This window comes from Rhinopithecus roxellana, chromosome 10, assembly GCF_007565055.1.
Source record: "Rhinopithecus roxellana isolate Shanxi Qingling chromosome 10, ASM756505v1, whole genome shotgun sequence".
Classification (NCBI taxonomy): Eukaryota; Metazoa; Chordata; class Mammalia; order Primates; family Cercopithecidae; genus Rhinopithecus; species Rhinopithecus roxellana.
The window spans coordinates 125,845,754-125,870,931 of NC_044558.1; the positions used below are offsets into that span (position 1 = coordinate 125,845,754).

General features: G+C 37.6%; 1 protein-coding gene across 3 annotated transcripts in view; it reads left to right on the forward strand.

Annotated features, from left to right (window-relative positions):
• The window catches only part of PIK3C2G (phosphatidylinositol-4-phosphate 3-kinase catalytic subunit type 2 gamma), a 403,430-nt gene that overhangs the window by 155,650 nt on the left and 222,602 nt on the right, over positions 1-25,178 (forward strand). For all 3 annotated transcript variants that reach the window (XM_030939123.1, XM_030939124.1, XM_030939125.1), the window contains 2 exons: positions 567-660; positions 3,571-3,665. In XM_030939123.1, coding sequence (XP_030794983.1) covers positions 567-660; positions 3,571-3,665 — 189 coding nt within the window. The remainder of the gene's footprint in view (positions 1-566; positions 661-3,570; positions 3,666-25,178) is intronic.

A 25,178-nucleotide genomic window follows, 5' to 3' on the forward strand; every position in this document is an offset into this window, starting at 1 on the left:
GCTAAATCTTACAACAGGCAAATGCCATCCAAAAATGAGTAAGGCACAGTTACCCTCAAGAACTTCACAGTCTAGTAAGATTTAGCCATATTAAATTATTTTTGTTGATTTATTGTAAAGAACTTTAGATTTCTGGTTTTTGTTAAAATCAGGCTAAGACTGGTTAAAAATATTAGATCCCATTTTTAATCATATAACCAGATCTCCAGTTGGTAATAACTTATTTATCAAATGCTTGGCTAAATAAGCAAAGATTTTCATACTACTTTAGAAAAGATTTTAGATTATCCATGATCTACATTTTATAGATAAGAAAGCTGGCAGGAATCAAACTTAAAACCACATTTCCAAAGTCTAGTTGAAAGGATTTCCTACTGCAGTCCACATTAGAGTATGTAATATGGAAAAATAATAATTATTTGGCACTAATATTACCTTAATCGATTGTGGGATAATTGTTTTACCTTATACACTGGGGATAGAATTCATTCTCTGTTCTCCCTGACATGTCTTATGCATTATTCCTTACCATTAACAGCTTAATGGATATATTTACTGTGTATTAGTTTTCCAGATCAAGAAATTCGTAAAGTGGCAGCTCAACAATTAGACACCCTCTTGAATGATGAACTACTGGAGTATCTCCCACAGCTAGTTCAGGTAAGAATAGCAGAGTTGCTAAGGAAACCCAGAGTTTTAACTAATTATTTTCTAAAAGGTTCCCAGTGAATCAACAATAGACTATTTAGAAGTGATATTGCAATTCGGCCACCCAAGGGACTAAATGATGTCAACATGGGTAAGGAAGACATTCTCTATCTGAAACTGTTACAATTACAAAAAAGGTACGTTAGTTCCAAAAACGAAAATTTTTAAAAAATGATTTCATTTATTAATTAGAACATGAAAACATAGACATGCTTGTGATAAAAATTTACAAATATGTATATATAAAATGATAAAAATTACCAAATAAATGTTATATAGAAAATAATCATTTGCTAGGCAACTTCTCATAATTTATGAGTTTCTTGCACTTCTTTAGAGGCTTATAATATTGATCATAAATTTTATCATAGTAATTTCTAATAGCCAAATTTTGTCACCAAATAGTACATTTTAGTAACATCAAATATCACAATGTTGGAGTAATTTTAGAAAATAATATAATGTTATCTAGTAATGTGTAAGCAAAGACTGATTTAGTCTGAATATGATGAAATATAAACAATTAAATTACACATTCCACACATGACCATGTAAGTAACAGAATATCTAATCTATAGAAGGTAAGTTGTTTTTGTTTTTTCCAGGATGACTATATGTTGAGAGCTAAATAGATCTAAACTTGTGGCTTTTTATGCTTTGTTTTGTTTTTAATCCAGCTTTTTTTTTTTTTATCTGAAAGGTCAAGTTGTTACAGCTAGTTTGAATATCAGTTGCCTCAGGTTTTGAAAAGTGACTGGAAACAGGTAGAATAAGCCTATATTAATAAATTTTAGTCGAGTATGACTTTGCATAGATATTATGCATTTCTCTGAACATCTCCTTAAGAGAGAGAGCTGGTTTAGAAATAGCTGTATCATAGAGTACAATCCAATCTTTCTTGAAAATAAGGGTTAATGTAACTTACAAGTTCACCGTTCATCTCATGACTCAAGGGTATGGCAACATGCTATTTCTAGCCCAATTCAGGAGAGTATGTTTTCACAAAAGTTTGTAGACATTAAACTCATTTGAAAGTCTCTATCTGAGTAAGTACACTTGGCATCAGGAATGTCATTGAGGCCCATATTCCCACAAATCCAAATTTATAAGAAGGGGTGCGCACAATCTAACACAGCAAATACACAGAAGGCAAAATTAAAGTTTCAACTATGTTATGATTAAAAAGGAAGGATATAAAATGTCCTGAGATGGAAAGAAATCCATAGTGTGACTAGAAAATTTAAAAGAAAAGGAAGAATTTCAAAACGTTCATTGTCCTTAGACTTCTATACTCTACCTTGAATTTCAAACTTTCCAACACATAAAAAATCCTAACCTGTTGATTGTTTTCTGGAATCATGCTATTTTGTTATGTATTATCATGTTGGAATTATGCAGTCTATATTAAAGCTGTAAGAAAGGACTCTAAGGCTATAACAAAACAGAAGACACAGTTCATAGCTAACAGTCAAATAAGACCCAGACCCAGAGGTTACTGCAAACCACTTCAGATAATATGGTGTTCACCAGAAAATTTGTCTACATTCTAGATGGTCAGGCAGGATTTGGGGGGAAATTGTATCAGTGGACAGAGTAAAGCAGGAAGCTTGGAAGTGAGGGGTAACAAATAGTTATTGGGTTCAGGAAGAAATAATGGGGCAGACATCTAAAAAGGCAAGCAGGTAAGTAATTCTGAAACATACCTCCTGCTCATATGCTCATATAATATGCTCACTATTAGGGCATAAATAAAACCTATGACCTAGCCAGCCCAGCATTAGCACGTAAGTGAGAGAGGGCCATGGCTACAGTTGAAGACAGCACACACTATTGTCCTTCTACATTCAGATGGCATCAGGAGTTTATGCAGATTTGCTGAACTCATCTTCAGCACACTCACACCTTAGGAATTTATAAACTTTCGCATTCTTGAGGATGGCTAGCATATTGAGGTGTTTCTTCAAGTGTATATATGACTGGATATTGTACTCATTTTTTCCTGCTGTCTGTACTGTGGTATAAAGCCTGGCTTAGACTCTTAAACTGTGTGTGTGTGTGTGTGTGTGTGTGTGTGTGTGTGTGTGTGTGTGTGTCTAAGAGAGAGAGACTTAAATGGTTTATCAAACAACCAAAGATAGAAGCTTTGTCTCTCAAGCAGGAATGGGCATTTTTATGAGAACCTGGTTTTCATTTTCATATATTCAGATTCCTGGGATGATGATAGCAGCTCAGCTACAGATTGCTGTCAGTGAAGTCCCTGCAGAGGACAGGTGAAGCCCTAAATTAGGTCCCTAAGGATAGCGGGGGCTGCCATTGTTACCTGTGTTTTCTACCCGGTTGGGTATCCTAAAAAACTTAAGAGTTGTTCACAGTGGAGATGAAAGAAAGGATTTGGGACTGAGTTATGGTAGTAATAGTTTTGAACTTTTAAGCAAAACCTCAAGGCGTGGAGGTTAATAATGATACACCAGTTGATGATTTCTGTTAAGGCTTTGAATGTGCATTAATTTCATCTCCAAATAGGAAGAAATATCTATGGCTTAATAATACTGTGTTTAATAATCCAGGACTTTTTGTGTCAGTATTCTCCCCCAGCACATGGTTGAACTCTACCAACTCCTGCCCTTATTTCTTATCCATAACAAGGAAAGGAAGCAAGACTACACAAATCCAAATGGTGTAATGTATGTGTGTTTTGTTATTGGTCATACACCGACTCATAAAACCATTGAATGTGTTATTAGCATTTTGTTAAAATGTGCATGCTGTTTTATCTAGTCTTTTCTCAAGCCTCTGAAGTCCCTCTGTATTCTGCTATAATTTTGTTACTGACAAGTAAAGTAATTGTGTCTCTTACTTCAGGCTGTCAAGTTTGAATGGAACCTTGAGAGTCCTTTAGTGCAACTTCTACTCCACCGCTCCTTGCAAAGCATCCAGGTTGCCCATCGTCTTTACTGGTAAGATTACCTGAAACAGGCAAGGATGCCTTTTTAATTGCCAACTTCTCTATGGGGCAGCTTTAGAGGAAGCAGCAGATTTCTTTACCTTATAATTGATACAGACCATAAAATTCAGGCAGTTTTGAGTCTTTGTCAATGTTATTTTTTTTAAGAGGATAATTTGCAATCATTTTCAAAATCTACCAGTGGGACAGTTGCTACTGTTAATCAGGAAGTTAAATCCAAACAGAATTTCAAATCTGAATGATACTTTTCTTGTAGATTTAAATGACAAGTACAATTTGTATATCTACTCCTTGAAGATTTTAATATAAAATCTAGTTATGAGACTGAATGTTTTTGGAAGAACATGTGGTATAAAATACTTTCTGTGCAATGTTAGTTATAAACCATAAAATCCAAAGGCTAATGTATACTCATTCTGTTGAATATTTCTAGAGCACTAAACTTTTCCTAAAGCATAAATTTGAAATATCATTAGTGAAGAAATAAGACTGATTTATGAGATGCAAGAATTTCTGTAGCAACACCTGAGGATATTACCATTCCAGTTTCCCCATCGTTTCTGCCAGAACTTAGCTTCTGTACATCCACCCCACTATTTCTTCACATACCAAATTAAGATTATCAAAAGATGTTATTCCTGAGAAGGCTTGTCAGTTGGACAGTTGCTAGTGGAGACTAATGAATGCTAAAGGTGAAGTGGAAGAAGTTCAAGGACCTGGAGTAGCTTGTGAATTTCCAATCATCAGTCAAGTTTGGGTATATGACTAGAGCAGCTGTACCACATTCTCTACGACACGAGGATATATGGAAGGGTATTATACCTACCATTTCCTTTACTTTAAATATCTTTAATGTTGCCATTCTCCAATTCCATATGGCATGTCCAACATTCAGGGTGCCTATAGTATGATTGGAAATGGGTCCTGATGAATATGAAGAGACAGAAGAGAAAGATGGGGGGGGAGGAGAAAAAAAGATGATGATGATGATGATGATGATTCAGCAGATATGGATGAATCAGAAGAAGATGAGGAGAAAGACAGAGTAGAGTCTTTGATGTTCCCATTCGTAGATGCTGCTGCTCGTGCCTTTTTTAGCAAGCCTTCTTCTGATGGAAGCACTGGGATGATTCTAGTCTGCTAAATAGATTTCTCAATATTGTAAATAACTACATTATTCTCAGCATATAGCAAGAAAACCAGAATGAAATATTGTTCCAGGTCCTGGGTTCTGTGTGACATTACATTAGGAACTGGATTGTTTTGGTTAGTTTTGTGTTTTTGAAGTAAAGAAGGAAATGGATTGCTTTTTTTCTCTAGCTAAGGGACAGACATTTCTTTCTTTCCTTTTTTTTTTTTTTTTTTTTTTTTGAGTCAGAGTCTCACTTTGTCATTAGGCTGGAGTACAGTGGTGCAATCTCGGCTCACTGCAACCTCCAACTCCCTGGTTCAAGCGATTCTCCTGCCTCAGCCTCCCAAGTAGCTGGGACTACAGGCATGTGCCGCCACGCCCAACTAATTTTTGTATTTTTAGTAGAGACGGAGTTTCACCATGTTGGCCAGGATTGTCTTGATCTCTTGACCTCGTGATCTGCCTGCCTCAGCCTCCCACTCACACTTTACAGGTGTGAGACACTGAGCCCAGCTGACATTTCTTTCTTTTAAATTATTTTTTACTTATAAACATAGACAAATTGAGAGGGAATTGCTTTGAATAAGGATTTAAAGTGTAGCAGAAATACCGACACAAGGGTAGATAGATACCATGTGACTGAATGAGTCTGTGAAAAGATTTCCTGAAGTTGAGAGTTATTTATAAATGAAACAAAATTTGTAATTAGGCCAATCCATTTAGTGAATTCTTATATTTTGTACTCACAGAGAACTAATTGGCTAAATAACTTGAATGCTAGTAGTTTGTCCTTTCTTACACAATGTATCCTTGAATTTAAAGTCTTTATCATCAAGACCTTGACTTTGAATTTTTCATCACTACAACCTTGAATTTAATTTCAAGTCTTCAACATGATGACCTTGAATTTAAAGTCTTCAACACTATGACCTTTATCATATTATTCATAGAGGCATCATTTTGAAATGTAGTATGTAAAAGTATTTATGGGTTGTTTATTAACAAAATAATTCTTCACAATGTCTCATGTGGTTTAAAATTGCTATTTCTGTTTTGTTTCTCCATTATACACTTGACTATCTAACTTTGTGATAAGTGACATGAATTTTGTGTTAGGATTAAGTATGTTTTCCTGAAACACTGTTTTTTTTTTGTGATTATATAATTCAGAGTTAAGAATAAAATCCTTCTAATGTTAAAAGCACACATATTAAAAACAAATTTTGGTTCCAATCCTGTTTTTTAAAAAAACAATTTCTCCCATCATCACTTACACTTGATCCTATTGAACATAATGTTCTTCGCATGCTGTTCTTCCTACTTTTCTTTGTATTATTAACCTTGTTGATTCCATTTTAATTTCATAGGACAAAGTTTTAGCAATTATAAGTTTCAATGACCTAAGGATAAAATTAGATCTATGTTTTACTCTCATGAGTATATGACAGGCGTCATTTAGTTGCTTGATTGATAGTTAAGACCACTAAATAACAGGAAAATAGCAAGTCAATATCATTTGGATTGTCATATTTTTCTGCTTCAAGAAATGTTACTCATAATGAGATCACTCTTCTCATGAAAATCACTCAAGAAGTCATAGCAAAGAAGAGACACAAGGAACTTGGTCAGAGACTGTTTGATGCTTGTTTTCATTTTAAATGCCTAATTTAAAAACCAGAACAATTCCTCTAGCATGTTACTATAATAAAACATGAAATACATTGACTGGCATGAGGCCCTCCCATGAATAGACTCTTATTAAAGCTCTGAATGAAGCCTTATTTTCTTCAGTTTTTCACAAAGCTACTTTGGTGCAAAGGAAAGTTAAGTGGATACACTTTGTGGTATTCTGCTGTCATATTAAATGTAGGACTCCATTAAAGTCAATGTTTAATTCCCTTAAAACTTTACTGTTTTTTGCATGCATTATTAAAATGTAGGCATATTTAAAAAGTAACATAGCCAGAAAACAATTTTTATTTCAATATCTGAACAAAAATATAAAAGCATATAAAGTATAAAATATAACAAAGACAATGTTTTAGGTGGGCATGGTGGCTCACGCCTGTAATCCCAGCACTTTGGGAGGCCAAGGTGGGTGGATCATTTGAGGTCAGGAGTTTAAGACCAGTCTGGCAAACATGGTGAAACCCCATCTCTACTAAAAATACAAAAATTAGCTGGGCCTGGTGGCGGCCTGTAATCTCAGCTATTCGGGAGGCTGAGGCAGGAGAATTGATGGAACCCGGGAGACAGAGGTTGCAGTGAGCCGAGATCATGCCATTTCACTCTAGCCTGGGCTGACAACGGCAAGACTCTGTCTTAAAAAATAAAAAAAAGACAATGTTTTAAAAATATATTTTAAAATATAATAAAATATTAAAGACGTATTCTAATCGACTAATGATTGTTAAAATACTTGCACCACCTCAGTAAGTTCTTCATCTGCTAAAGTTGTATGAAAAGTGATCATTTGGAAGGCAACAATGGGTGCACACAAAGTGGTAAGTCAATGCCATATTTGCAAATCCATGTAAATACAAATACATCATTGTTTCCAAAAAGGTTGGAAGGGAAGCTTTTTTGTGTATAATTCTCATCCTTACGAAAAAAGTCAAGCCCATTTTTCCTATCAGTGATTCAAGAAGAAACTAAGAAGGAATAGAGAATAATATAAATTATAAATGGACTGTTTGTTTTGAGAGCTTTGTTTGTAAGAATATGAAAAAAGAGAAGAACAAGGAAGGAGTTTTCTTTAACTTTTAAGTTCAGGGGCACACGTGTAGGTTTGTTACATAGGTAAACATGTGTCATGGGGGTTTATTGTGCAGATTATTTCATCACCCAGGTATTAAGCCTATTACCTACTAGTTATTGTTCCTGATCCTCTAAGGGAGAAGTTTTAAAAAATGCCTACAACCCCTTAAAACAAATAAAGATTAAGAATCAGGCAACATGTACTAAGCATAAAATAATATTAATTGTATTTAAAATATATCAGAGTCAAAAAAAAATAGCTCAAACCTAGCATCATATTTAGGGAGTGATTGCTTCCGTGCAAAATGTTTGTGTTAAAACTTTAAAGATGCAGCTCGCATCTCACAATTCATGAAAAAAAAAAATACTCAAAATATCTTTCCTTAAAAAGAATGCCTTATTTATGTTTTAAAAAACTGGAAACCCATCAATCATGAGTTTAATGAGATTTTTTTCACGTGGATGAATTACTGCTTCCTAAGATTCACCATATTCAACACTGAACTAAATATCCTGTCTTGCTCACCCAGGTCTTGAAGTCTTCCTTGTTTCTCACTAACATGACCAATTGTTCACCAAGCCCTATAACTCTATGTATCCTCAACAGCGCTCCCTGGTCCACAGCTTCCACCTGTCACTATCACTGATCAGAAAGTTGCCTCACCAGATATTGAGCTATGAATAAGTAAAATTGGAATGAAAACCATCTTGACTACTTGGCATCACTGTGGATAGCCTTTCTGAGAGGAGAAATTGACTTAGGCTCAAAGTGAGTCTCTTCCACTGGAAGAGTGAATGTAGGATGAATAGCCCCTATCTTCCAAGGCAAGTGAGTTAACTAGAAGCTTTGTGTTGGAATGTAAAAGCTTTACCTCACAGTTTGCATCCTAAAAGTGGCTATAAATGGGAACCATATGCCCAGGAGGCCCCTCCTCCATTGTGTAATAATTAATTACAAAAGCTTAAATGTGGTACCCCTTTCTGTTTGGAATAGGAAACACTTTAACCACCAGTGAAGTATTGAGTTGAGTGGTGGTCCCAAGGAAGATATGTCTGCAGCCTAACCTCAGAAACCTGTGACTTGTGAATGTGACCTTATGGAGAAAAAGGGTCTTTGACGATAGAATTAAATTAACGATCTTGAGATTAGATCCCCCTGGATCATCAGGGTGAGCCCTGAATCCAACGCCAAGTGACTTAATGAGAGGCAGAAGAGGAGAAGACACACACACAGAGAAGGTCCTGAAAAGGGAGCCATTGACTGGACTGATGCAACCCCAAGCCAAGGAATGCCTATAGCTACCATAAGCTGGAAGAGGCAAGGAAAGTTCCCCCCCTGGAGCCTTGGGAGAGAGCACAGCCTTGCTTTCACCCTGATTTTGGACTCTGGGCCTCCAGAACTGTGAGAATACATTTCTATTATCACCAGTTTGTGTTAACTTGTTACGGCAGCCACAGGAAAATAAATAACAGACTTTATGAAGGCTCTGAGTCAATTGCCTGGGATGTCACATCATCCAGGAAGCTTTCCCTGATCCTCTCCCAGCCACCACCTGGGAATGAGTATTGCTTCCACATCATGTCCCACAGCATACTGTTCACGACTCTGCCGGACATCATATCACACTCCCTTGACACCCCTGCTGCCCTGTCCCCTCCCCCTCTTAGTCCACAGAGTAGCTCAAGACAGCAATCATGTCACACTCGTCCATGTACCAATCCAGCACAGTGTGTGAAACTCAGTAGATACCCAAAAAACGTTTTAAAAATTATGAATCCACAGAAATGTCTGTAAGGCCATCCATATTTTCACACACTGTACTGGAAATTCCATGGTACTCAGGGAATATGAAATCAGGCACTGTCAAAGGCACCTCTACCTGGCTGTGCGCCTCTACCTGGCTGCTGCACCCACTCCCGTCTGCTGCAGTGATGGCTAACTGAATACAGCCCCTTCTCTGCAGAATGAGCCTGTGATTCCATAGCCCCCTGGCCTGCGAAGTGGGAAAATCTCTAAGATATAAATTACATTCCAGAGCCTCCCCATAAATCAGGTCAAGGTTAGACTTGACCTGAAATCTCATCCTTGTTAATTCCTTTCTCTTCCCTATAATTCTGCTGTTACTCCCTCACAGGATTTTTCCTGAAGAGCACTCCTTCAGTAAATCCCAAACAGTGAAATTCTGTCTCATGCCCTGTTCCAGAGAACCTGACTTACAATACGTATTTCTTATGGAAGATAAAGAATTCAAATATGTGTTTTTAGAAATTGGAGCACCAGTATGCTATGGGTTATATCGTAGGTAGAACAGCAGTATTGCAGTCTTTCCCACTCCTCCTACCAAGTCTGATTGAACAAACTCCAAGAGAGAACCAATTGGAATGAAAAACTCTCCTGTAGGAAGCCATTTTATAACACAACTCCTTTATAAAGTGTCACTTAAGGCACATAATGCAAAAATCTCTTCAAAGTGTTCCTTTCAAAGTATGGGAATAACCTGAGATGAGGCTCCCATTTGCAAGCTTTATAAGTGTAAGGATCTTTTGTTCTGCTTTATTCACTGATATATCACACGTACCTAGAACAGTACTTGGCACTTATAGACATTCAATAATTTACTATTCAACGTATGAATAGGATTAAGTTTCCTGGACACAGCTGTGCACATGCATACTTATGTCAATAGGGGGCGGAGGAGAGCTGCTTCAGAGGTCAACTAAGAGCTAGCCTGGCCAAAGCAATTCCAGGAGACTGACCTGATCAGAAACGAGGCAATGGAGGGGGGCCGGGTGCGGTGGCTCAGGCCTGTAATCCCAGCACTTCGGGAGGCCGAGACGGTCGGACAGAGCGAGACTCCGTCTCAAAAAAAAAGAAAGAAAGAAAAAAAAATGAGGCAATGGATATCACTAGTGGAACCAAAACTGAAGAGGAGGGAGAATGTGAGTGGAAGTCCAGGACTAACCAAGTCAGGAGTTAGGGCCTAAGAACAAGTTGATGGAGCAGCATCTTCTGTACCAGTTGAGAAAACCACGAAATGAATTAAGCTAATGTTGTCTCTGGTACAGGGTATTAAATGACCATATCCTGTGACTTTAATATGCTATCCATAAAACTGAGATGATCCAAAAATCTGTCCATTTATTTTTTTAAAACAATCCTCCCTACACTTTTTTTATCTAAAATTTTGGGGCAATTTCTCAAGTCACAGATGACTTTAAATAAAGCAAAAAGATGTGGAAATTTGGTATCACGTGATTCGAAGTCACAGTTGTCTCTCTCACCCCCTCTCCACAATACGTATCCCCTAATGCCTGAAATTCTGTCATTTACAAGTCACTCCTTGAGGTTAAGTATTGCTCTCTTCCAGCAGTTCTCTTCTAATATGAATATATATATATATATATATATATATATATATATATATATATTCTGAATCTCATGCTTATAGAAATTAGTTTATCATTTGTTCATTAATGTGACAAACATTTGGACACTGTTGAACTATTAATGATAAAACAAAGGATGATCCTTGCCTTAAAAAAGCTCAAGAGCAAACATATTAGCATCCAGGCAGGAGGAAAGAGCCCACTGGCCACGTGGCAGGGACAGAGTAGAGAGAGGAAGCTCAACAAATTTTGTCCACTTTACAGTTTTGCCTATGACCTGTTCCAAATAAAAGCAGAGAGGCAAGGCCGGACATCCAGTGAATAAAAAGTCTGTGTGCTCCCATTCTGTCAGTTTTAAATACTGATAAAGGCTTACAAATGAATACACAAAGGAGGTAAATGCTCTCTTTTTCTGCTTTGATGTCTGGAACACTCCCCGAAGCAAGGGGAAAGAGCTGTATTTCAGGGAAGTCTTGCAGAGCAGTAGAGCACACATGATACAGAATCGATAGGGGGCTTTAAAGCCTCAGCCCTTTACCTCTGAGAATCATTATTTTGCAACTAATTTATCTTTTTACCTTTACAATGTAATAAATAATGAATTATTGCTTCATTTTTTGTAAGGGAAAGATATGTCTCACTGACTTTTAATATTGATCTGCTGTAATCATCTTTCCACCCTGTTGTTCTCATAAATGTATACACAGGATAGAATCCCTACTTTCAGCAACTTGCTTAAACCAAAAGTAACTGTTCTCTATCCCAACCAACCTGAAGAAAAAGAGGCAGAGAGTGGTAACGAGGTTTCCTTTGTACACAATAATCTGTAAAATCCATCAGCATAGGTTTCCAGTTAAGGCATAATACAGGAACAGTTGTTTTTGTTTGTTCTATTTCTATTTTATGCAATAGAGGTTTTATGTAGTTCCTTTAATAAAAAGATTTTTAAAATACCATACAATCTTTAAATTAATTTGGTGTCATTTAAGCCCTATTACTGTTATTAAATACTTATGAAAATAGAATCTTATACAAACTTCTACCACAAATCAAAGCAAAAGCCAAGAAAAGAGCTGCATTGTCAATGTATCACTGGTTTTAAGGGAGGAGACGACCCCTCATATTGTCTTATGCCCAATTTCTGCCTCCAAAGAAAAAAGAAGTAAAAACTAAAAGGCAGAAATGAAATCCACAGGCAGACAGCCTGGCGCCGTGCCCTGGGCCTGGTAGTTAAAGATCGACCCCTGACCTAACCGCTTATGTTATCTATAGATTCCAGGCATTGTATGGAAAAGCATTATAAAAATCCCTGTCCTGTCCTGTTCGATTCTGATTACTGGTGCATGCAGCCCTCAGTCATATATCCCCTGCTTGCTCAATCGATCACGACCCTCTTATGTGGACTCCCTTAAAGTTATGAGCCCTTAAAAGGGACAGGAGTAGCTCACTTGGGGAGCTCGGCTCTTGAGACAGGAGTCTTGCCAATGCTCCCGGCAGAATAAACCCCTTCCTTCTTTAACTCGGTATCTGAGGAGTTTTGTCTGCAGCTTGTCCTGCTATAGTTTAAATCATTTTTCCCTCAAAATCTTCTATTTTGTTAAGAAAAAGTGAAGAGTTATGGAAATGAACATTATGTATATACATAATGATCTCAAATGTTGAAACTTGGACCCACCCAGGCCTTTGGGAACTGAGCTTCCTAATCCACTGTCCAGCAATTTTTCATTACAATAACCACATCCAATTATATCGTTGCTTCCTTAGATAGTAATCTGGTTTCCCTATAATAATGTTAGTCCCCTACTGTTATAGTTTATACTAGGGATTTGGGTTAAGTCCTTGAAAAGCAGTATTATAGTGTTTAATTATTTGTTGGTTCTCAATCAGACTGACTTTGCTCTAGCCAACAAAAAATATGGTTGACAAAAAGGCATTCTGTTTAGAAATTATTCTTGTCGTCTAATAATATTTGAATTTGGCATCCAAAAGGAATACACTAACAGATACTCATAGAGTTACAGTATTTTGAAGTCAAATGGAACTTGAAGGATCATCTGCTATCCCAGAAAGGGATCTCAACATGTTAAGTGATTTTTCCAATGACAATCATCTAGCTGATTAAAGAATTGAAATTAAAATATGTTTATGATATCTCATGCTGAATTCATATTTCTTTCTAATTCAACATCTACTTTCAAAAAGTGTAATTTGAAGAATTCATGAAATGTTTGTTTTTTCTATCAACAATTAGGAACTCATTCAAGTACTGAAGATGTAACTTCTTTTTTAACTTAAGAGCAAAACTGAAAAGAAAATGATGCTGCAAATTGAGATATTTAAAAGCTCAAAATTGTTGCCCTTAGTTGTTGCCATGACTCACAAGTGCTGTCAATTGGAAATGTTAATGAGTAGTTATATATGATAAGCCCACTAACATTGTATCCTTGAAGGAGCTTTGAAGTAGATAGTAGATTGTTTCCAGAATCTTTCTTTTATAGTGTCTAATTGACATTTAAAATATTAAGTGTGGCTGGGCGTGGTGGCTTACGCCTATAATCCCAGCACTTTGGGAGGCCAAGCTGGGTGGATTATGAGGTCAGGGGTTCAAGACTAGCCTGAGCAACATGCTGAAACCCCGTCTCTACTAAAAATACAAAAATTAGTCAGGCGTGGTGGAAGGTGCCTGTAATCCTAGCTACTTGGGAGACTGAGGCAGGAGAATTGCTTGAACCCAGGAGGCAGAGGTTGCAGTGAGCTGAGATCATGCCACTGTACTCTAGCCTGGGTGACAGAGCTAGATTCCATCTCGAAAAAAATAAAAATAAAAATAAAACATTAAGTGTGCTCTTTTAGTTTTACTATTAAACCATGAGTGATGATAACAATAACTGAGTAATCTACTTAGTAGACTCACTTTGTACTCATTTTTCAGCACCTATTTCATAAAACCAAGACTTTCTCAGTTTTCTCAAAAATACTATTTAATTAAGCAACTACCAATTATGCTAATACAATTAAGTCACCCATTTCATCAAGTTAAATGAGTTAGAAAATAAATCCCTCTAGGATGGGAAAGAACATGACAATAATAAAATGTAGGAAAATGAGTCTTTGGTTTCTGTGCAACTAAAAATACACAGTAAGTAGTAGGGTACAGGCCTGAAGGACAGGGAAAAGATCTGAGATGGTGACAGAAAACTGAATGTCATCAGCTCGTTGATGGAACTTACTCAGAATCCTTTCATCTCATGGCTCAGTCATTCCCTATCCTCATCCATCAGTGCTGCAATAACAGAATATCTGAGAAATAAACAACAGAAATTATTTCTCTTAGTTCTGGAGGCTGAAAAATCCAAGATTAAGACGCTGGCAGGTTTGGTGTCTGGTAAGAGCCCAGTCTCTGCTTCCAATATCGCTTCCAATATTGCACCTTGAACACTGCATCTTCCAGAGGAAAGGACTGTTGTTCCTCATGTTGTAGAAGAGTGAAGAAAAGCAAACTCACTTTTGCAAGACTTTTTTATAATAGCATGAACCACTTCATGAATGAATGGATCCTGAACATCTTCCATTAGACCCCCACCTCTCAATACTGTTGCATTGGGGATTAAGTTTCCAGCTCATGAATTTTTAAAAGGAACACATTGAAACCATCACATCACCTAAATCTGGAACTCTCAAATATATTCCCTGACCCAAATAAGATAGAATCATAGCATATAATCATAGAATCATAGCATCATGTTGGAGATACTTTTAGATGCTTCTAGCAGACATCACTTTTGTCTATATTCCATAGGCCAGAAGTCAGTAATAATGCCCCACCTAACTGCAAGGTGGCAAAGAAAAGTTGTCCATGTATGTATATATACAGAAGCAAAATGAAGTTTAATTTGGTAAACCCATAGCAGTTTCTGCCATACAGGTAAAAGAGCATCGATTATTCAAGAAATCTGTCCATAAAGTGGTAGAGGAAGAGAACATGAAAGAAAACCAAAATTAACCTTAACAGACCAAAAAAGGACTACTAGCAAGCTACTCCAGTAAGAATCATCATTTTAATAGACATCCTCTAAAAGTGTCTTTAGCTTTTGTCCAAAAATTTTACAAATAATTCCAAGATATTTAACCTATGGGTATATTTTATAACCAGTTTTTTTTTCTGGAGGGCTTATTATTAAGATATTTATGTAACTATGGTATATGACTGGCATCTCAGCTCAAGAAGTTCAAAATTGAATTCAATATTCCTCCCCTCTACCTTTTCAATTCTTTCACCCACCATTCCCAAACTTTAAAAAATACAAAATGCCCTAGTTTACAGCCATTACTAAGATACTCAACACAGAAAATCTAGAAGACATTATTCTTACCCAATAATCTCTATTTACTTATTTCTTAAGTCTTCATTCTTTTTTTTCTCATAAATTTTTCTTTAATTTGCCCTTTCCTTTCTACTTTATAGCTAGCACCTTTGGTATCATCTACTTGGAGTATCACTACCGCTTCCAGGCTGTTTTCCTTCACTTTTGTTCTTGCCTATCCCCAGTCCATCCATCTTCCACACTGCTCTCAGAATAATCTACACATGTAACAACTTGATCCAAACTCGTAAAGTAGGCTCCAAATCATGGGTAACCTCCAGCTGGTTAGCATAATTTCTTAATTCCAGTTTCGTCTTATGACAGAGCTTAGAATTACACTATGAGATCCATGTTAAGAGAGAATGAATTTTCTCTCTTAACATGACTTGGCAATGGAGCTTCATAGTTTCCACTTTGCCTATCTCCCATCCCATCTCGTAAGCCTTTCTACATCCAAATATGATCTTTTTTTATTATTATTCTCCAGTAGTTACTCAAATTCTCAAATCTTTCATGCCCTGATGACTTTGCACACAGTTTTCCAACTTCTTGAAATGCAGTTGTGCCCTTGTCTCTCTATATAGAAGCCTTTAGGACTCAGCTCAAGATTTTATCCTCTTTGAAGATGTCTCTGACCTTGGCTCCCTTGTACACATCTACAATATAGTTCTTAACGTATTTCATACTTTACTTCACCATTTCCCTTCTTTCACTTGAAGATACTTCTTCACTTGAAGATACTTAGAGCTGCAAGTAACAAAAACAAAAACAAAAACAAAAAAATCTTGATTCAACTGGTTTGCAATGATATGAAGAATTAATTATTTTATCTCACATAACAAGAAGCTCTTCGGTGGAGTGGTTCCAAAGTTTATTATTGCAGTGGCTCACTGATTATGTCATAATCAAATTTCTTTCCATCTTTCTGCTGTGCCATCCTCAGCGCATTGACTTGTCCTTAGTCTACTTCACATCATTGTTACAAGAAGATTAACATGGTGGGTCTCACATCCATACGTGATTCCATGCAGCAAGAGTAAAGGGAATGTCTCTTCCTCACATAGAAAATTTTTCCATAAGTCTCCAACTCCCAGAGCGAGCAACACAGAAGACCAGTGATTTCTGCATCTTCAACTGAGGTACTGGGGTCATCTCACTAGGGAGTGCCGGACAATCGGTGCTGGTCAGTTGCTGCAGCCTGACCAGCGAGAGCAGAAGCAGGGCGAGGCATCGCCTCACCTGGGAAGTGCAAGGGGGAAGGGTATCCCTTTTCCTAGCCAGGGGAACTGAGACACACAACACCTGGAAAATCGGGTAACTCCCACCCCAATACCGCGCTCTAAGCAAACGGGCACACCAGGAGAATATATCCCTCACCTGGCCAGGAGGGTCCCACGCCCACGGAGCCTCCCTCATTGTTAACACAGCAGTCTGCCGTGATCTAACCACGAGGCAGCAGTGAGGCTGGGGGAGGGGCGCCCACCATTGCTGAGGCTTAAGTAGGTAAACAAACCCGCTGGGAAGCTCGAACTGGGTGGAGCTCACAGCAGCTCAAGGAAACCTGCCTGTCTCTATAGACTCCACCTCTGGGGGCAGGGCTCAGCTAAAAAAACAACAGGGGAAGCAACAGAGGCCTGAGCAGACGCGAACGACTCTGTCTGACAGCTTTGAAGAGAGCAGTGGATCTCCCAACACGGAGGCTGAGATCTGAGAACGGACAGACTGCCTGCTCAAGTGGGTCCCTGACCCCTGAGTAGGCTCACTGGGAGACATCCCCCACTAGGGGCAGACTGACACCCCACACCTCACACGGTGGAGTACACCCCTGAGAGGAAGCTTCCAAAGTAAGAATCAGACAGGTACACTCGCTGTTCAGCAATATTCTATCTTCTGCAACCTCTGCTGCTGATACCCAGGCAAACAGGTTCTGGAGTGGACCTCAAGCAATCTCCAACAGACCTATAGCTGAGGGTCCTGACTGTCAGAAGGAAAACTATCGAACAGGAAGGACACCTATACCAAAACCCCATCAGTACGTCACCATCATCAAAGACCAGAGACAGATAAAACCACAAAGATGGGGAAAAAGCAGGGCAGAAAAGCTGGAAATTCAAAAAATAAGAGCGCATCTCCCCTGGCAAAGGAGCGCAGCCCATCGCCAGCAATGGATCGAAGCTGGTCAGAGAATGACTTTGACGAGATGAGAGAAGAAGGCTTCAGTCCATCAAACTTCTCAGAGCTAAAGGAGGAATTACGTACCCAGCGCAAAGAAACTAAAAATCTTGAAAAAAGAGTGGAAGAATTGACAGCTAGACTAATTAATGCAGACAAAGTCATAAACGAAATGACAGAGATGAAAACCATGACACGAGAAGCTTGTGACAAATGCACAAGCTTCAGTAACCGACTCGATCAACTGGAAGAAAGAGTATCAGCGATTGAGGATCAAATGAATGAAATGAAGCGAGAAGAGAAACCAAAAGAAAAAAGAAGAAAAAGAAATGAACAAAGCCTACAAGAAGTATGGGATTATGTAAAAAGACCAAATCTACATCTGATTGGGGTGCCTGAAAGTGAGGGGGAAAATGGAACCAAGTTGGAAAACACTCTTCAGGATATCATCCAGGAGAACTTCCCCAACCTAGTAGGGCAGGCCAACATTCAAATTCAGGAAATACAGAGAACACCACAAAGGTACTCCTCCAGAAGAGCAACTCCAAGACACATAATTGCCAGATTCACCAAAGTTGAAATGAAGGAAAAAATGTTAAGGGCAGCCAGAGAGAAAGGTCGGGTTACCCACAAAGGGAAGCCCATCAGACGAACAGCAGATCTCTCAGCAGAAACTCTACAAGCCAGAAGAGAGTGGGGGCCAATATTCAACGTTCTTAAAGAAAAGAATTTTAAACCCAGAATTTCATATCCAGCCAAACTAAGTTTCATAAGTGAAGGAGAAATAAAATCCTTTACAGATAAGCAAATGCTTAGAGATTTTGTCACCAGCAGGCCTGCCTTACAAGAGACCCTGAAGGAAGCCCTAAACATGGAAAGGAACAACCGGTACCAGCCATTGCAAAAACATGCCAAAATGTAAAGACCATCGAGGCTAGGAAGAAACTGCATCAACTAACGAGCAAAATAACCAGTTAATATCATAATGGCAGGATCAAGTTCACACATAACAATATTAACCTTAAATGTAAATGGACTAAATGCTTCAATGAAAAGACACAGACTGGCAAACTGGATAAAGAGTCAAGACCCATCAGTCTGCTGTATTCAGGAGACCCATCTCACATGCAGAGACATACATAGGCTCAAAATAAAGGGATGGAGGAAGATCTACCAAGCAAATGGAGAACAAAAAAAAAAGCAGGGGTTGCAATCCTAGTCTCTGATAAAACAGACTTTAAACCATCAAAGATCAAAAGAGACAAAGAAGGCCATTACATAATGGTAAAGGGATCAATTCAACAGGAAGAGCTAACTATCCTAAATATATATGCACCCAATACAGGAGCACCCAGATTCATAAAGCAAGTCCTTAGAGACTTACAAAGAGACTTAGACTCCCATACAATAATAATGGGAGACTTCAACACTCCACTGTCAATGTTAGACAGATCAACGAGACAGAAAGTTAACAAGGATATCCAGGAATTGAACTCATCTCTGCACCAAGCGGACCTAATAGACATCTATAGAACTCTCCACCCCAAATCAACGGAATATGCATTCTTCTCAGCACCACATCACACTTATTCCAAAATTGACCACATAATTGGAAGTAAAGCACTCCTCAGCAAATGTAAAAGAACAGAAATTATAACAAACTGTCTCTCAGACCACAGTGCAATCAAACTAGAACTCAGGGCTAAGAAACTCTATCAAAACCGCTCAACTACATGGAAACTGAACAACCTGCTCCTGAATGACTACTGGGTACATAATGAAATGAAGGCAGAAATAAAGATGTTCTTTGAAACCAATGAGAACAAAGATACAACATACCAGAATCTCTGGGACACATTTAAAGCAGTGTGTAGAGGGAAATTTATAGCACTAAATGCCCACAAGAGAAAGCAGGAAAGATCTAAAATTGACACTCTAACATCACAATTAAAAGAACTAGAGAGGCAAGAGCAAACACATTCAAAAGCTAGCAGAAGGCAAGAAATAACTAAGATCAGAGCAGAACTGAAGGAGATAGAGACACAAAAAACCCTCCAAAAAATCAATGAATCCAGGAGTTGGTTTTTTGAAAAGATCAACAAAATTGACAGACCGCTAGCAAGACTAATAAAGAAGAAAAGAGAGAGGAATCAAATAGATGCAATAAAAAGTGATAAAGGGGATATCACCACCGACCCCACAGAAATACAAACTACCATCAGAGAACACTATAAACACCTATACGCAAATCAACTAGAAAATCTAGAAGAAATGGATAATTTCCTGGACACTTACACTCTCCCAAGACTAAACCAGGAAGAAGTTGAATCCCTGAATAGACCAATAGTAGGCTCTGAAATTGAGGCAACAATTAATAGCCTACCCACCAAAAAAAGTCCAGGACCAGATGGATTCACAGCTGAATTCTACCAGAGGTACAAGGAGGAGCTGGTACCATTCCTTCTGAAACTATTCCAATCAATAGAAAAAGAGGGAATCCTCCCTAACTCATTTTATGAGGCCAACATCATCCTGATACCAAAGCCTGGCAGAGACACAACAAAAAAAGAAAATTTTAGACCAATATCCCTGATGAACATCGATGCAAAAATCCTCAATAAAATACTGGCAAACCGGATTCAGCAGCACATCAAAAAGCTTATCCACCATGATCAAGTGGGCTTCATCCCTGGGATGCAAGGCTGGTTCAACATTCGCAAATCAATAAACATAATCCAGCATATAAACAGAACCAAAGTCAAGAACCACATGATTATCTCAATAGATGCAGAAAAGGCTTTTGACAAAATTCAACAGCCCTTCATGCTAAAAACGCTCAATAAATTCGGTATTGATGGAACGTACCTCAAAATAATAAGAGCAATTTATGACAAACCCACAGCCAATATCATACTGAATGGGCAAAAACTGGAAAAATTCCCTTTGAAAACTGGCACAAGACAGGGATGCCCTCTCTCACCACTCCTATTCAACATAGTGTTGGAAGTTCTGGCTAGGGCAATCAGGCAAGAGAAAGAAATCAAGGGTATTCAGTTAGGAAAAGAAGAAGTCAAATTGTCCCTGTTTGCAGATGACATGATTGTATATCTAGAAAACCCCATCCTCTCAGCCCAAAATCTCCTCAAGCTGATAAGCAACTTCAGCAAAGTCTCAGGATACAAAATTAATGTTCAAAAATCACAAGCATTCTTATACACCAGTAACAGACAAACAGAGAGCCAAATCAGGAATGAACTTCCGTTCACAATTGCTTCAAAGAGAATAAAATACCTAGGAATCCAACTTACAAGGGATGTCAAGGACCTCTTCAAGGAGAACTACAAACCACTGCTCAGTGAAATCAAAGAGGACACAAACAAATGGAAGAACATACCATGCTCATGGATAGGAAGAATCAATATCGTGAAAATGGCCATACTGCCCAAGGTTATTTATAGATTCAATGCCATCCCCATCAAGCTACCAATGAGTTTCTTCACAGAATTGGAAAAAACGGCTTTAAAGTTCATATGGAACCAAAAAAGAGCCCGCATTGCCAAGACAATCCTAAGTCAAAAGGACAAAGCTGGAGGCGTCACGCTACCTGACTTCAAACTATACTACAAGGCTACAGTAACCAAAACAGCATGGTACTGGTACCAAAACAGAGCTATAGACCAATGGAACAGAACAGAGTCCTCAGAAATAATACCACACATCTACAGCCATCTGATCTTTGACAAACCTAAGAGAAACAAGAAATGGGGAAAGGATTCCCTATTTAATAAATGGTGCTGGGAAAATTGGCTAGCCATAAGTAGAAAGCTGAAACTGGATCCTTTCCTTACTCCTTATACGAAGATTAATTCAAGATGGATTAGAGACTTAAATGTTAGACCTAATACCATAAAAACCCTAGAAGAAAATCTAGGTAGTACCATTCAGGACATAGGCATGGGCAAAGACTTCATGTCTAAAACACCAAAAGCAATGGCAACAAAAGCCAAAATTGACAAATGGGATCTAATTAAACTAAAGAGCTTCTGCACAGCAAAAGAAACTACCATCAGAGTGAACAGGCAACCTACAGAATGGGAGAAAATTTTTGCAATCTACTCATCTGACAAAGGGCTAATATCCAGAATCTACAAAGAACTCAAACAAATATACAAGAAAAAAACAAACAAACCCATCAAAAAGTGGGCAAAGGATATGAACAGACATTTCTCAAAAGAAGACATTCATACAGCCAACAGACACATGAAAAAATGCTCATCATCACTCGCCATCAGAGAAATGCAAATCAAAACCACAATGAGATACCATCTCACACCAGCTAGAATGGCAATCATTAAAAAATCAGGAAACAACAGTTGTTGGAGAGGATGTGGAGAAATAGGAACACTTTTACACTGTTGGTGGGATTGTAAACTAGTTCAACCATTATGGAAAACAGTATGGCAATTCCTCAAGGATCTAGAACTAGATGTACCATATGACCCAGCCATCCCACTACTGGGTATATACCCAAAGGATTATAAATTATTCTACTACAAAGACACACGCACACGTATGTTTATTGCGGCACTATTCACAATAGCAAAGACTTGGAATCAACCCAAATGTCCATCTGTGACAGACTGGATTAAGAAAATGTGGCACATATACACCATGGAATACTATGCAGCCATAAAAAAGGATGAGTTTGCGTCCTTTGTAGGGACATGGATGCAGCTGGAAACCATCATTCTTAGCAAACTATCACAAGAAGAGAAAACCAAACACCGCATGTTCTCACTCATAGGTGGGAACTGAACAATGAGATCACTTGGACTCGGGAAGGGGAACATCACACACCGGGGCCTATCATGGGGAGGGGGGAGGGGGGAGGGATTGCATTGGGGAGTTATACATGATATAAATGATGAATTGATGGGTGCTGACGAGTTGATGGGTGCAGCACACCAACATGGCACAAATATACATATGTAACAAACCTGCACGTTATGCACATGTACCCTAGAACTTAAAGTATAATAAAAAAGAAAAAAGAAAAAAAAAAGAAAATTTTTCCATAAACCCCAAAGCTGAGTTAACTTCTCGTATTATTTGCCAGAATTGGGTCCCTTATCATGAACCCATCGCATGACCAGATGGCAGTCTGATGACTCAGCTTACATGATTGGTTTAGCATATTCAGAATTTATCTCTAAATTGGTCATCTTCCTTTAAGGTTTTTGATATCTGAATAAAAGATGATTCTTTTTGCAGACATGAAGGGGAGAGTAGATTTGGTATAGACAAACCCTATGTTTCTCCTCTGCACTGTAAGGACAAAACTTAACCATCCATCCTTAACATAGAACATTGCACATAGTATACAATTCATTCAATACCTATCGAATGAATAAAAATAATCACACCACATCATACATGTGTATGGCCTACAGGTTAATTTACCTTGAATACTATCCTTAAAACAGCAGGCAATCAGAGCACGTCATATTACAAAAGATGTATTTTTCTCATTTAAAAAAAAATGGACTGTCTAGGTCTCTGGAATTGGGTGAAGTTGAGTTAAATGACTTACAGAATAATCTGACGTTCTGAATAAAGGTTTTTGAAACAATATCAAGTGTTACATTGATCCCGTCATAGTGTGAGTTGTTTTATACTGATTGAAAAATGATGTTTATTAAACCCTGATTGAAAATGTAAGACTGCATCCAGTTATTTGGCAAAAACAAAGTGTTTTCTGGGGATGCCTTGCTAAGCAACCACTTACCATCTTTTAAAATACAATTTTCTACATTGAGAGTCTCTATGAGTGTTGGAGAATTACTACATAGTTTCTGATTTTTTCTGACTTCTCTATTCTCCACTTTCATTTTGTTTTCCGGGGCCGTGAAGGTTCAGAGTTCTTCGTATTTTGTATTAGTTAATGGATAAGGCTTTTATTTTCAGGCTCCATCTTAATTTTTTGTATCTTTGTTCATGAAAAAATTGCTCCTTGAAAATGTTGAATGGGAATTTTTGTTGCTTTTCTTCTAATTCAATTTTATACTTCATTTGTACACAATTAATATTTATAAGAAAATGACAGTTACTTTCTTGTTTCTTGTCTAAAGAACTTCATATGTGTGGCTTTTATTGTAACAAAACCAAGACTTGGATATTTCAATCAAATACTTGTTACATTTAATAATTTAGATTTCTTGTACTTGCTTTGGTATGGATGATTTATTTTTGACCAATGAAAAATGAACAGCTTCCACAGATAGTGACTTGTCTTCAGACTTGACAGTCGACCTGATACACTAACCACTCTTGACAGAATGTCAGATAATTGGGTTATCTTGCTTGGGTTTAGTTATCTGAAGTTGTTAAAGGGAAGAACCCTAATGTACATGTCACTTTCCTTTTTAAATTGGGCACTGGGCACATATGTTTCTGAGAGAGCTGTAAATGTCATTAATTTACCAAAATGGTGAAACTTCTGTTTTCTTCCAACTAAAATTTATGATTATTTTAAAAGAAGATGCTGCTCAGTAAACTGTTGACATAAATTGATTGATGATGCTGAAAATCACACAAGACAGTCTAGATAATCAATTACTAGATATTGTAGGGACAGCTGCCTAAGTAGACTGGTAGACTTCAGTGAACAGAAGCAAGAAACTGCCTAGGAAGCATATTGAGGAAAGAGTTTTATGTTAGTGATTCATTCTTTAATTCAAGTATCTATTCTCCCAGTTTTTGTTGACTGGGAGAATAATTATTATTACTACTATGCACATAATATATAGCTCTTGTGGAGGAGATAGAAAATGTAAACAAGTTATAATAAACATGGATTAAGCAATGTATTTTTTTTTAAGTCTTCTAGCTATTTCAGGCAGCTACCACAAACACTAGAGTCATTTTCCCAACCCTTTTGTCTCAATAAATTAATTTTAAACATTTTATTTAGTGATTTTCAAGTCTTCCTTGACTAGATTGTAAACCTGAATTCAATGTATTTATCAACAATTATTTATTCTTGGACATAATTGTGCCAAGTGTCTACAGACCCCTTTCCAGGATCAAGAAATTTCAAGAACAGAATTGGTGATCAGACAATGACTTGGATAATCTTCTGGAAATTTTTACTATTCTTTCTCTGCTATAAAGAAAGGAATACTAAGGTTTAAGGTTAAACAGTTGACTCTAGTGTGGCTCTGACTGAGAGAGTGTTGCTAAGAATTCTAATCATCTAACTTTTCTGCTTTGACTACTCCTTCTTGTCATGACAAGATTGTCTTATGGTAGACATAGTATAGTTAATGCTAGATGCTATGGTAGTCATTTCAAATATTACTTCATTAATTGACAACAATTCTTTAGTCTCCATTTCTCTGAAAAATATTAATACTCAGAAAGGCTAGGTATACAGAACTACTAAGAAGAAGAGCTAACTTCTAATCCTGTGCCTTATACATTAGTACCCATCAATCTACTTATGTATTATGAAAGCTATAAAAATAACAATAAAAGATAGAATAATGTAATAAAGGGAGAACAAGATTTGGAGAAAAACGTACTTGAAGAAAAATTTCAACTCAGGCCTCTCCTAAGCTGGGTGGTCCTTGAAAAATTATTCAGCCTCCCTGATCATCAATTTTATTACCTATACAAGAAATACAATTGTGCTTAA